This window comes from Lissotriton helveticus, chromosome 9, assembly GCF_964261635.1.
Source record: "Lissotriton helveticus chromosome 9, aLisHel1.1, whole genome shotgun sequence".
In the NCBI taxonomy this organism is placed as follows: Eukaryota; Metazoa; Chordata; class Amphibia; order Caudata; family Salamandridae; genus Lissotriton; species Lissotriton helveticus.
The window spans coordinates 443,133,891-443,149,099 of NC_136070.1; the positions used below are offsets into that span (position 1 = coordinate 443,133,891).

The following is a 15,209-nucleotide window of genomic DNA, read 5'->3' on the forward strand; positions in this document are numbered from 1 at the left end:
CGTGATATCTGAGTCAGAATGGCTTTAATCGGATGGCTCGAGCCTAAAGACCATGATGTGGCATGCAATGGAATGGAATGGCAGCTGCCCCGTCTCATTAACATTACATAGTATATATAGTAAAACAGTACAATTGTATTGCATACAGTAGGCGTAACAAGTGACAAACGTAAGATAAGAACATATGGGCGTACAAAGAAGGCGTGCACAGAGTGTGCACGAAGACATGTGATGTAAACGTCACAGAAGTGTCATAAATGGGTGGGTACATGGAGGGGGCTACCTGGGCAGCTGGAACCTTTAACCTACTGGTGTGCGCAAACGGGCCATGACGTGTAACTGGGGAGAGCTGGGGCTCTGACTTCTGGCACTAGAAGAGGAGACTAAAGTCTGGGATGTCAGGACGACATGTACCTATAGCATATCTGATATCTTGTGTTTAGAGAACATGTTGATAGAATCTAAAAGTCATCAGGGCAAAGGCTACTTGACACTAAGGCTAGTGCATGCATATATTTCTTTATGTATTGCGTGTGCTATGAATTTTCTATGGAAACTAATTCAGTAATTCTCTTGCATGGAGACAGAAAGACTAGACTATAGATGAAGATGTTTATGCGGTTCGTTAGCTTAGGAATGTGAAGCCGGGGAGCTGAACTGATAACTAGAGGCATAACATATTCTTGGCAGACAGGCAGGCAGGCCAGGCTGGGCACCGCGCTGCTTGGCAGAAAGTAAGTGAAGGGTCAGGGATGTGGGAGGGGCTGCATCGCTCCTCGGAGTGGTTTCAGGAGACGTGTAGCTTGAATCTGGTGTCCGGGCCCTATGAGGCCTAGAAACGGGGACAACTCGATGAATTAACGTGCACAATGTAAAACGTTGGCAACATAGGCCTAATACTTGTTGCTTTCAGGGAGACTGGATAACTGGCATACTAACGTTGGACACAACTATAATTATTCGGTCAAGGGGGTAAATATGCATAGCGTACATGCACATATAGCATGTAATGGGGAACACGTAGGGACACATGACAGGGCAAAATTCAATTTTCCTCAACGTTCCCAAGAAGATAAGTGGGCAAATGGTTTTTGTTGCTAATGATTCCACTGAATTTTATTGCTCATTTAATCACCAAGTTTGACTTTTAACTGTGGGTAAGTCTCACCCACTGTAATCACACTGTGCGTGTTTACCACTAGTCTCCACCTTTTAAGATCAGGCTTCTATGATGTAGCTGTGGTAAAAGGGTACTTAGCTGGTACGTTTCTGCAAATGTGTGGGCTGCCCATAGGAGACTACTGTCTTGCTCAGCCCGGTAACTGCGCTCGGGTAGCTTGGTGCGAGGGGGACTCTGGAACGTTAGGTGATGACCTAAGATTGGCCTTATAATATTAGTAGGCACTCCTAGGTGAAGTCAGTATGGTTTACATTTTTGTCTGCAGTGGCACTTTATTATACTCATAAGATGAAATTTGTCTTAAAGTGCAGTTTTGCATCCTATAGACCGGCAAAGTCCATTGAGGTGTGAAACTTGGATGGAAAGTGTGCACCCAAGTTTATACACGTAGATCCCAAGATCATAAACTTTATAGGTCGTCCAGAATTTTCATATTTCTCTGTCTCGGGTAGAGATCAGAGCGCAGGCCTTTTGTCACCCTGCTGGCCCAAGTTAATTACATTTCTACCCAGCAGAGGAAACAAAGGCCTACCCACCCAAAAGGAGTAATTATCAGCTCCTGAGGAAGAAGCGGTGGGGAAGAAAATCTGCATTTTATAATTACCCGTCACACTGTATCTGGTCTGGAGGCAGACCAGGCCCACTAAACAAAGGAGAAATCCCAGACAACCAGAGTAAACATAGGTGGGGGCTCATCTTTGAGATTCTGGTTGAAAAAGGCCCTGGTAGTGATGTCAATGAGGAGCAGAGCTGAGGCTCCCATAGGAGATAAGACCAGTGAATTCCGGTCAGCAAACATCTTGGGCTGTCCCACCATACTGTGCAGAAGTTTTTGGGACTGTGTGGATAGGTGATGTGGCACTGTAGTATTGGCCGGGGGCAAGGGGGGTGGTGGCTTCCATCCTCCTATAAATATTCTTGCCCAAGGTAGAGAGGGTCCTTTTTGATCTTGTGCTCTGGACACTGCAACTGAGACTGCAGCTGTAGCCATGGACAACTGGAAGGTGAACCCCCTGATGCACTAAGAGCTGAGGACTCTGCCCACAGTTGATCACAGTACTATTTGGTCTCTCTAAGGGCTAGTGAGGATGGCCCACTTGCGCATCCTGAGGATCATTTGGGGGGAATGATCTGGACTTCTGCACCCAGGCAAGAGAAGAGGAGCACCAGAAAACAAAGACCAGGAGCAAAGGTGTTTCAGGGATCCATTGGGACCAGCTATCTTCAAAGTACTCCATCATGAAGGCCAGAAGGCCTGCTGGAATTTTCCTTGGTGGCTAGAGCTCACCACCAGGAGTAACATTTGCCCCATGACGTCAAAAATGACACATCTAGGCCCAAATGATGGTGGTTGATGGTGGCAATAATGCACCAACAAGCATTAAGCTTGTGGGGCGCTGCTGCACCAGTGAGCAATTACACCTGGTGTGAGCCGAGGGTCAGTGCAATGATGATTTATTTTACCTGGAGGGGGAGCGTGCGTGTTGCCCCCTCCCCAGGCTCCTCCTTGCCTCCGATGCCCCACATCTCCCTGGGTGCAAACAGAAAACAAGCATTTGCAATGGAATAGGTCTTGCATTTCCGCGAGTTTAAGCTATTGGCATTGTAAATGACAATGCCTTTTATTTATGTTTTATAAACCAAAACATAAATAAAAGGCATTGTCATTAACCCGTTTGCTGCTTCGAACGTTCAGCGCCAGTGCTGAAGGTTCGAAGAAACGGGTGCGGCCGCGTCGGCCGTTGGACGTGCGCAGCACCAGGGAGTTAGCTTGCGCGACGTCCGACGGCAGCAGCGAAGGGGTTACAATGACAATAGTTAAAACTCAAGTAAATGCGAGACCTATTGCATTGCAAATGCTTTTTTTTCCATAGAAGTAAAGTATGTAGGTAGTGCAGTCTGTAGTTTGAATCATCGCTCAATCACAGCCAAACAAAGCACGAGGACGGCCTCTAATTCTTTCGGAAAATATAGGCGCTCTATTGCTGAGAGTAGAGGCTGTTGCTAATTTCAAAGTTTATGGATGACCATAAGGATAAATGTGTTTTCTTTCTCTATTACCGCTCACCATTTCACCAGCCTAAAAGCACCATGTTCTGTTTTTTTATCTGCCTGTGCGTTGCACACAGTTCCCTTTGTTTATTTGTTACTACACTAAATATGAAAATACAACTTATTTCTTTTCCTTTTCCTCCTTTCTTAGCAAACATTTCTGTTGGGTTACTACTTTTTATTCCAAAAAATAGTTAATCTTCATACTCGGGAACTTTGTTTGGAGTACAAATATTTCCCACACTTGAGATGATCGAATAATCTCGCTCATCCATGGGTATGTGTTTTAGATCCATTTTTGGGAATGAAATTTGTAGTAATTTACCAGCCGTCTTGCTACTCATTGCAAGAAGGAGTGATTCTTCTGACCGTAACAATTGCACCAGCTCCACTGAAAACCCACTCCAAGAAAACCTCGTCTATAGGACATTCTGAATACTTTATTGCCAGACTGCTGTGTTCAGCCATGTGAATTTTTCCTATGTTAGTATATCAGTGGCTCTTGGTCCAAGAAAGTTTTTTTCGAAATAGGTTTGTACTATATTCTCTATTGCCATAGTTTTTGAGTTCGTTTCTTGCGCCAGTGTGCTTAATTTAAGTCCTGGAATATCCATTAGAGACCAACCCATTGGAAAAGCTGCCTGAACTGTTGTTAGTCTTGTTGATTTAGTAGCAAGTGTATCTTGATTGCATTTGTGCTACCACTGACTGGTATTGCTGCCATGCTTGCAACATTCTTCTGGACTAAGTCACCATAGTGCTCTCTAGAAGTTGGTGAAGTCAGTTTTTGTTCTTCTTTGAAGCTGGGTTTGTGGATCCACAGACTTGATTCATAGTTCCCAGCGAACCCGCTCAATTCTGTGAACTCCCATCTGGAACTGCAAATCCATGGGAAACTTCAAGGGCTCAACTTTACTATGAGCCAAGTGCTTGCTCCACTGAACAATGTTGACCTGTTTTGGATTCACATATCTGGTTCAGGAATTGCATATCTAGCATGGGTTTATGAGGTATTACCTCAGTTTATGGTGCAAAGCTTTGGAGCTTGTGTTGAGTATCGTGAATCCAACTTTGGTTTTGTAAGGCATAATAATAAAACAAAAGAGCATGACCACAGACTTGAGACCAATCCCTGCTGCAACTCTGCACAGTAATGTTAAGCTGCATATGGCAGGACGGCGCAGGGCCAGGCCCTGCAGCACACCCCATTGCAAGAGTCAAGGCCTAGCGGGCAATCCCTACATAACACATGCAAAGGCTGTGCTCTGCCAGGTTTTGCCGCTTTCGGAGAATTGGACGCTGAGAAATTGTTTTCCTACTAGATACCGCTTTAACTTTTTTGTGAAAGCCTAAAGTATAGCAGCATATTACTATTGAGAATGTTTATGAAGTGAATTTAAGAGTTTTGTTTGCTCTGGTTTCCGGTGTATTTTAGGTTTTAAAATATTTTTCTTTTTTCAGTTACAAAACCACCTCCTGCTGTTGGATTGGACAAGGTTGTGTATATTCCAGACATAGACTATAAGTATCCTGATTTACCGATACGCAAGGCCAAAGATGAGGTGACTATAACCTTTTTGTATATTTAAGAGCCCTGTCTATAAATACCTTTCGGGTTAGGTGTCTGTAAATCATAAAAACCCAAAACATTATTGGTACTGATCATCGCACCTTTTGGAAAGTGGTATATCCCAGTGTGTGGATGTCTTGATTTGCAGAGTACAGCAAAGATTCATTCAGACACAGGATTTTCTTTAAATCCTCGTAAACCTCTTGATTGGCATAACGAAATTCCGATAAATATAAGCAGTTGACCAGCTGAGAAGAAAAGTACTGCATCAAAACAAGGGAGTGTGCGAGAAATTCCTTCAGTTGGTAAGAGCACTCTGCTTACAGGCCTATGCTAAAGTGTTGCTGAACAAGCATCTCGTAATGGCGTTGCCTACATTTAAAGATACCCAACAGGGCTACCATCTTTCAGCATTACTATAATCTAAATCTATTGCTTTTTCTGAATCCAGATTGTACAAAACTTGGACACTGTAGATTTTGTCCACAGTCATGTTTTAAGTGTTTTGATTGGTTTTCAGGCTATGAAGGAAACTACACATTCTTTAGAGTCTAGTCCCGAAATAAATTAGGAGCTTTCTGTTGCTTGAGGTAGTGCTGGATTAGAATGGCAGTAAAATTCTCCCTTATTGAACTTCTCGATGAGGATTTGCATTTGTGGTAGGGGGCTTTACATACTCCAAACATCCTACATTTGTCTCACCCAGCCTTTTGCCCTCTAGACCATGAAGCAGTAGCCTTAAAGTGAATTTGGTACAAATAATATAGATTTAGAAAATCAGTGTGAACCTACTTCATTGGCTTAGATAACGACCTTTATTGGGATTGTAATCATTGGCTTGAACTGTTACTGACCTTTATCCCATCTCCCATGATCTTGGACTTGACTGAATGTGCTGTTCAGGCTATGTCTGGCCTGTTCACAACAAAATATGCTAGATATGACCATTTTGTCTCCACGCACCTTCACTTCATTGCCATCCCTGCAATGAAGTGAGAGCATTACCTTTAAATGATGGTGAATGATTAATACAAATAGTAACTATCGAGTATTCCTTTTGATCTCACGACACTCATTGTGTTGAGAAGAGATGCCTGCTACACCTAAACACCACTCGCTAGGGGTGGGAAAAGAAAAATTCACCATGACTCCAAGATAATAGGGTGGGCCCGACCGTGTTCCAGAGATCTCTTGTCAGGAGGACTGGCCCCCTTACCATTTCATCTTCTTTTTTTTTATCATTTTTTTTAAACTATCCCAGGGGGTGGGTGTGATTGCGCCCTCTCCCCCAGGGGCAATAACACCTCTCCCAACACTGGTCCCTGGTGGCCATGGCCATGTGTGTTTCCTGCCTGAGGATTGCAGCACGATCTTGATCTACATCTAGAAACAGTTTTAAGGAGGCTCAGTGGAGGGTAAGGGGGTGGGGGGTAAAGAGTCTCCTCCTTCCAATGAGGTCTCCGTGAAACCTAGGGATGCCGTTCTCTTTTCCCTAACAGAGCGGAAAGGAGCGTTTACCTGCTCTTTTTGCTGCTCCGGTGGGGAATCTGTGATATCAGCGCCTTGCTGATGTCACGGGTGAGAGGGGCTGGGAGCTGACACTGCTCTTTAAACAAAAAAGAATCCTCTGCTCGCATCGGAGCATCCATTGTAGCTCATAACGGAGCATCCCTTGTAGCCCACCCCGGTGTCGACCATTTGCAGACGGCTGCCCCAAAGGGGTTAATCATCAGCCACTGTGTATACAAATCGAAAGCAAAGCGAAATTCAGGCACTGCCAAAATACGACAACCTCAACTAGTCATGATTGAGAGTTCCTTACATTGAAACCCTTCTAAAATGTTATCTCCGCATAGCTGAGCAACATGCTAGAATCCTCCTTGAACACGCAACCTGCCACGACTTATTTATGCATCACGTGGGACTTCGCAACTTCAATCAAACGGGGTCATCACTTGGACTTTCTGGCAATGGTTGCTTAAAAACAGGTATTCTGCCAATAGAAAAAGGGTGCGCGCCATTGCAATTACTAATTAATTTCAGAAATATCAGCGGAGACAAACTTTGGGACAAATTGGATCTTTATTTAGAGCATTCCAACTTGACATTATCCAAAATTCTTTGTGCTACATCAACTCGGATATTAAACTTTAAATTGTTTATATTCTTGCTCTGGTCAGTATGGATACTATATGTATCGTGTAGATTAAAATTAGTGGATTTCTCTTGAAAATTTTAGTGTACGCTATTACCTTCCTCCTCTTTTTTAACATTCTCTTTCTATCCCCATTTCCTTCTTCTCCCCTTGCTGCTATCCTTTGTTTCGTCCCCCCACTCCTTCCTCCCTCTTCCATTCTGCCCTTTACTTAATGTCAGTTCATCCTTCCAATTCTTTGTCCACTCTCGTTGAAAATGTGTCACTATGATTTGTCTCTGCTTTAAATGCGTTAGAGTGGCTGAATTGGTATATCCCCCAAATTGTTAACTGGAAAACGTATGTTCAGCCACGCATGTACAAACAAGAAGATGCAAACTTAATAGTATAGATCGTAAATGATTTATTTTTACGGGACCCATTATCTCAACTTCACCTATTCACAAAGGTCTTAAAATCGCCATGTAATACTATGGAAAACATATATGTTAATGTAATAATTGTTCAGTGTACCTCTTTGTAGAAGTATATATATTAATGTGCATGCAGAGGAGATAATAGCCATTACAGGTCTGTGTTTTTTTCCGTTCCTACACCTTTAATTATGAAAAAGTCATTTGTCCATTAAAATAAATTACTAAGCATGTCATTTCACTTTTGAGGCGCCTGTTTATTTTCTTATGTATTATGAAAGCCAGGCACTTGGGCTACGCCTACAGTGTGCAAGCACATGTTCCTGTATGCAGGATCCAGGTCTGAGGCTTGGTAGGGGGATACCATTTTAGGATACCCTTAAACCTGAATTGATTGTGGCGATTGCTTTTCTGCTGTTTGCAACTGATTTGGATTTAAAATTACTAAAAGCCGTTCCCCTGTGTTGTACATTCGATACCGTGAGGACCAAAACTGTAGTACACTTAGGGCCTCATTACAATTTAAAGTGCTGTTATGGGTGCACCTGATAAATACAATTATCAAGGCATGCCTTGTTCACTTGGTGGAGCATTACCACATTCCTGTTAACTGTGCTTTGGAATGGTGAAAGGGGTCATTCTGCGTTTTTTCCTATCCATGCATGCGCAGGCTCTAAATGTTGCACTTTTTTTTACACATAGGATTTCTGGCAGATTACAACTGAGGAAAAATCTCAAAACACAGCCCTGATTCGGGAGCAAACTACTGTTGCCTGAATCTGGATTAGTGTTAAGGATGTCTTGAAGCCTTGGGTGCTTTAAATGGCCCTTAGGGAAGTTGGGGGTGAAAGCTGTGCGGGCGGGCGCACGTGATACTGGGACCAAATTACATTGGAGATTTCATGCGCCATTAGGCTAGTGACATGAAACTTATTGTTTATTCTCTTTGTGATATTCACAAATGAAAGCTACATTCAGTGCGAAGAAAGTTTATATATTTTTAGAACTGAAAGCCTGGGCAGGACGAACAACACGTTATTGGTTTCTGTTAAATGCAGAATAGCCTAAAGGGGTGTTCTTAATGTAATAATGTACTTTTTTGATATATGATTGCACTTTTTTTTTTATGTTCCTGAAATCCTAAGCTGATACGGTTTACTGTGTTTCTTCCTTTCTGTTAGTTAATTTCTCTGATCGAGTACAACTCAGTTCTGATTGTGCGTGGTGCCACAGGCAGTGGCAAAAGTACTCAACTACCACAGTTTATTTTGGATCACTGCACTCGACGGTCTGTCTACTGCAATGTCGTGGTTACTCAGCCGCGTAAAATAGGTGCCAGCAGCATTGCCAGGTGGATTAGCAGTGAACGGAAGTGGGTTCTAGGCGGTATGGTGGGCTATCAGGTAAGATGCTTAGAAATACTCTTCAAAATGATTTATGCTTTTCTTTTTAGATGTATCCTTTTAATAACCCTGTAGCCCTTTGGTCTTCATTGTTTTTTTTATTTGTATGTTTTTACGTGCATTTCAAGGGGTGCTTGATAGTACAACTTGCATTTCAGAAAACATTATGAAAGGCAAATTGGTTCTAGAAATAATGACATTATTCACTATGACCACTCGCTAAAGTTAACCAGCTGGCTGTAAAATGCCTCAGAAACAGTACTAACACTAATGCATTTTAGCCTTTGAAGAAGAAATCTTCTAAACGATGTTAAAATAGGAGCTAAAAGTAAAATCAAATTGAGTAGAGTTTAAGGTTTTATTCATTGTTTTTACTGGTATCAAATTTTAAATGGGTTTGCTAATTGATATTGCTCCTGAGAATCCCTAAAAAGCACTAGAGAAAACAAGGTTTTCAGCTGATTACCATGCTGGACATCCTTTTGACCTGGACTATGGGCAACCTCTGGTGTTTGCATATTTTTGTATACTTATACCAACCCATGTCCTTGCGATTCATGGTCAAGAACCACCTTTGAAAATGTGCAGTATTCCCCTTTGACCTTAAATTGGACTCGCACGTTTTTACAAATTGAATGGTACAAGGGTGTTCTATTTGGTAAATTTAGTTAATCATTTGACATTTATCTGTCCTATTGGCTGATTAGGACAATGTTGTGACAGAAAAGCGAAGACTCCAAGGAAAATACAAAAAAGGCGTGCAGCTCGTAGTCGAAGCTCACTGCTGTTTGGGAGCCGAACTTCCCTTTATTTGACTTTAAGACTTTTGGGACTGCTGCCGCTGCCCTTGGAACTGCTGCTCGGGGGTGCGGGACTGCGAGGACCACAGGTAAGTGCGCTTCCACCACCACGCGCACCTGGTGCCTCTTCCCGTAACTCCTCCCTGCTGAGCCTGCTGCCTTCTTAACACGACTCGCGGGCCCGCTCCGCGGGTGCCGCTCGTAGTCGAAGCTCACTGCTGTTTGGGAGCCGAACTTCCCTTTATTTGACTTTGGGACTGCTGCCGCTGCCGCTGCCCTTGGAACTGCTGCTCGGGGGTGCAGAACTGCGAGGACCACAGGTCAGTGCACTTCCACCACCACGCGCACCTGTTGCCTCTTCCTGTAACTCCTCCCTGCTGAGCCTGCTGCCTTCTTAACACGACTCGCGGCCCCCGCTCCGCGGGAGCCACTCGTAGTCGAAGCTCACTGCTGTTTGGGAGCCGAACTTCCCTTTATTTGACTTTGGGACTGCTGCCGCTGCCCTTGGAACTGCTGCTCGGGGGTGCGGGACTGCGAGGATCACAGGTCAGTGCGCTTCCACCACCACGCGCACCTGGTGCCTCTTCCCGTAACTCCTCCTTCATTTCCTATTTAAGACACGCCTATTACGCCACCGCGGGACGAAGCGCGGGGCGAAGCCCGGGCCCTTTCCTGACCGATTAAGACCGGACCGGGCAACCCCCCTTGGTTTTTATTTCTTGTGCCTTACATCTTGTACTTATATTATATATAAGCATCGTTTGTAGTGTGCTGTTTATAATATATATAGGACAACAAAAAAATGGCCACTAGGGAAAGCAGAAGCAGGGCTGCTAAAGGGGAGAAATTGCTTACAGGCACCCTTGATGATTTCATTGCTAGGTGTAACTCTGTAATAGATATGGGCATACAATTAATGGAACATAAAGTGTTGCTGGACTTAGCAGCTGCAAGAAGACTGTCCCAGGACCTAGCAATGTCGAAAAAGTCTTTGCTGGGCCACATAGCATCGGCTAGAACCCCCGAACGTGTGATTAGTCCTGCTCCTTTAGTCACGCATGCTGATATACACCATATTCCCGTTCAACATTCTAGAACACCAACTTCGACAGAAGCAATCATCTATGGATAACATAAGTCCTGTTGGGCAAGCTGTGATGGGCGACACTTTAGCTGAACTCAACGAGACAGATGTTCAGGTTGATGACACTAGCTTGAGGGAATTGCCTGGGAGGCCGGAGGGCGCAATACCGAAAAGGAAACGCCCCAATGCCTCAGCCTATGCTAGGAAAAAATCTAAAATAGTAAAAGAGCAGGTGTCAAGCGGTATGGTGATTAATGAGGGTAATGGGATTGGTTTGGCTTCTCATAATTCATTAAGTAAGCACAAAGAGGCCCAAAATGTTGTAAACTTGGAGATATCTGAGAACCCGCAAGATTCAACAAGTTTGGGTAATTTGGAAGGTAATGAAACCAGGAATGTGGATGGCGGGAATGCTATCCTATTGAAGAACATAGGTGACATCTTAAAAAAACTCCTAATCCCTCTTGAAACAAGATTGACATCCATAGAAAAACAGTTACTTTAGGTTGAAAAAAGTATAATAGCCCTAACAAGCCTCAGCATAGTGGGACCAACGCCTAACCGCCCCTCAGGTGCTGCTCAGACCTCATTGGCTATGCTGGCCCCACACGTGACCAAACCTAAGTCCCCGGCAAAGGGTAAGAGTGCTAATAATACAAAAGTAATGACTGTGAACCATGCACCCACTGTCCAACCAGACCAAGGAATCTCATGCCAGGGCACAAAAGTTACTAAACGCGACCAGCAGAATCCAAAGGAGACTCAGAAAGGGGAAAAAGTGAGGGGAGGATATATTAATTTACCACCGGACGCTAGTCCCTTTGTTGTTGTGTTGACAGGGGTTCCTGAAATAAATAACCATCATGAGGAAACCTTCTGGTCACTCTAAAACAAAGTTTCTTACTGGCTGAATGAAAAAAGACCCATACCCTATCACGCTAAGAGTAAAATCCTGATGGTTCGTAGGACACCATGGATAGGCCCCACAAATAAATCTATTGTGGGTGATTGCGTTATTGTAACATTTGAAGATCCACGTACTGTAAATCATATTTGTGCATGGAATTCCCTTAGTGGACCCCTTGGAATTGATACCAGACCACTCTCCTTTTTCTATCCGCCAAACAAGTGCATTGAAGGGGGAGGGAGGTGGACTCTGGTCAATTATCATGCCCAGGGTGGGTCCAGTGACGAGAGACTGGGTAATCAAAGACAATGGATAGGTGCCTCAACATACAATAGATTCAGCTGTTTGGAAGCAGTGGATTGACTGAGGCCTACGATGGATTGCAAAACTAGCACTATCGGTCCATCTTGCACATGTAGCCCCATGCCTGTTTTTAATATTAGGGAAAGTTTCTTAGAAGAGGCAAAGAAGGTGATTGCTGAAGGAAATGAGCAGGGAGGGAGAAACGACACCCACATTATTGTAAAAAAAGGAATACATTGTAGATATACAGACAATATACATGGAGAGCAAGACATATTGCATGTTGTAGAGAACTCACCGACGGTGAATACAACGGGAGTGACCGTCCCCAATCCAAGGCGATTAAATTTAGAAATAGCATCTATAAAGAGTCGCAGTGAGGCAACCCTGAGACTAATATCTTGGAATATAGCTGGTGTAGCTAAAAATTTGAGGGACCCTGATTGGGCAGAGTATATTGACTCCAGCGATTTTTGCCTACTACAAGAAACATGGGCAGTAGATACACCACATAGGGTGGGCTTTAAAACATATGGGATTGGGGCAGTGCCATCTATAAGGAGTAGGCCATCAGGTGACCTTATTACTTTGGTTAAAGTAACACTAAGGATCCGGGTCGAAGTTATAGATACTGGTTCTTTAGATTTATTAGCTTTAAAAATTACTAATGATGCAGGGAAACTACTATATTTAATTAATGTTTACAACAGACATCTAAGGAATTGCTTACCCTAACAAAGTTGGACTGTTTTTTGGGTAGTTTAGCTGGCAAGTAAGCGACTATCATAGCCGGTGACTTAAACTGTAATGTCGAACCAGTTAAAGGGCTTAGTGAGATTTTTGAGGAGGAAGATCAAGCAAATAATATTCCTCCACTGGAAAACATCGCATCTGTAAATTGTACTACTTTGGCAGTACAATTAGTAAAGCTGACCTCGGAACATGGACTTAGGGCCTGCAATGGCCGCCTTCCGTCGGATGTCTCGAAAAAACCGACCTTTTCTAGGAACAACAGTAAAAGTAATTTAGATTTTATTATTACTTCGTTGTCCATTTGGCACCACGTGGTTGACCTTGAGGTGAAGGATAGGACAGAAAGTGATCACTACCCTCTGGATCTATTGATAGAAGAAGGTTTGTTTCTAGAGGATGGGACTGCAAGATCACAAGAGTTTTATAATCCCATAGGTGACGAGGTCCTGGTTAGTAATAATAGGCGCACATTGAAGTGGTCTCATGTATTAGAGCACTTCGATATCCTTGCAGCAATATATTCACAGCTAGTTGGGTATTTTGAAGCCTTCACGGGCTCCTCTACCGAGACCAATACCCCTGAACAATTTATTGCTCTCCATAACAAATTTTTCAAGGCATTGAAAGCACTAGTGACAAAAATGCCAAAAAAGAGCCATCAAAATCTGAGTAATATGTCTCATAGCAAACCTTGGTACGACAAGCTTTGTAGGGTATCCAAGGGGAAACGCCTGTTGGCGATTACAACTAAAACACCAGCAGATGTTAGAATTGCTAGGGAAAATTACAAGAGAGTACAGGCGGCATCAAAGAAGTTGTGGGAGGAGGGCAGCTGGGCTGATATGTTAGAAGCTACAAAAACAAAGGACACAATAGGGTTTTGACGGCTAGTCGTGAATGGGAACCATGTAAGGAGGGTTGTTAAGGACGTCTACCTCGATGAGATGGCGTGGGTTAACCACTTTTCCACCCTATATAAAAAATATGATGGGAATCCCAGTGAGACTAACGGTGAAGCACCATGGCATATAGCCCCTATTGATCCTCTGGACTTCACAATTGAAGAAACAGAGGTAGCAATAAACTCTGTGAAGAGTGGCAAGGCGCCAGGGTTAGATAAAATACCTGGGGATCTTTATAAACACGATACAAAGATATGGGCACCCTATATAAATTATTTATGCAACACACTGTCGCGTAGCAAAGATTTCCCTAATAGCTGTCGGGGAGCCGAGATTGTCTTCATTTTTAAAAAAGGCGAGAGGTCAAACCCTTCGAACTATCGACCAATCAGCCTAATGGACATTCTCCAGAAAATTTACTCAAGGCATATCTTAAATCGTGTAAACGAGTGGTTAGAAGACAAGATGGTCCTTACAAAGTTCCAGGCCGGGTTTAGGAGTAAAGTGAGCACCATCGACCAAGTCTTCAGGCTCTGCTGCCTCTACTGGAAATACGTCCATATTAAAAAGGGCCATTTGTATGTCGCCTTTGTAGACCTTAAAGCGGCAATCGACTTAGTGCCGCGAGAACTGCTTTGGAGGTCCCTTCATAATGCTGGACTACCTGATTGTCTGCTAACTCAGATAGTCGAGTTGCATGCTAGGAACTTTGCCAAAGTAAGGTGGGGCCCGAATGGTGAACTCACTAAGAATATATCAATTGAGCGTGGTGTCCGCCAAGGCTGCGTTTTGGCCCCGACATTATTTTCGCTTTTTGTGAATGACATTCCCGAACATCTAGATGGCTGCTTGAATGACTCGCCGAAACTGAATGGAGAGAGGGTGCCTGCGTTACTTTTCGCGGATGATACCATTCTAATTTCGCAAACTAAGAAAGGTCTCCAGGCACTACTCCATTCATTCAGTGATTACTGCAGCAAGAAAGGGTTAGAAATTAATGCAAAAAAAACAAAATGCATGACTCTGAATCCTATTAAAACTGATAAAGGATCTTTATTTCTAAATAGCCAAAGGTTGGAATTAGTTGAATCCTTTTCTTATCTGGGGGTTTCGCTTGACTCTAAATTCATGTGGAACCCACAGATTGAAAAAAGCAAGGTAATATTTGCACAGAATACAAAACCCATTCTTACTAAGCATAATTTAAGTACTAGTAAATCGGTTTCACCAGCTGTAGAGCTTTTTAAACACAAAGTACAACCGGCAGCTCTTTATGGTGCTGAAATTTGAGGTCCGATGTCAAAGGATGCTTTTGACATTCTGGACAACAAATTTATGCGTAGCATAGTAAGGTCCCCGAAAGGCACGCCCTTGGTTCCCCTTCAACTAGACTTGGACCTCAAGAGGACTGATCATTATACTATTGTACGACCGCTGATGTTCTGGGTCAGATTATGGCCGACTCCAGAACTGCATGATTATAGCAATGGGTTAAAAGAGTTACTGTGCTCAGATGTATCCAACTCCAATGCCTGGCTAAAATATATCAGAATGTGGTTCACTAAAATAGGTCTTCCTCAATTTTGGAAAAGCGCTGAAAGGTTGCCTACGAATCCAAAAAATGTGGTAAAAAAGAAGTTTTGGGGCTTTATAAACAACCAAGTATTTAATAGCAATAATGGTGGGT

The 15,209-nt window shown here is 43.3% G+C and overlaps 1 protein-coding gene across 2 annotated transcripts in view; it reads left to right on the forward strand.

Annotated features, from left to right (window-relative positions):
* Nucleotides 1-15,209, forward strand: part of TDRD9 (tudor domain containing 9) — a 2,642,469-nt gene that overhangs the window by 441,675 nt on the left and 2,185,585 nt on the right. For both annotated transcript variants that reach the window (XM_078660267.1, XM_078660268.1), the window contains exons 3-4: nt 4,694-4,794; nt 8,552-8,773. In XM_078660267.1, the coding sequence (XP_078516393.1) occupies nt 4,694-4,794; nt 8,552-8,773 (323 nt within the window). The remainder of the gene's footprint in view (nt 1-4,693; nt 4,795-8,551; nt 8,774-15,209) is intronic.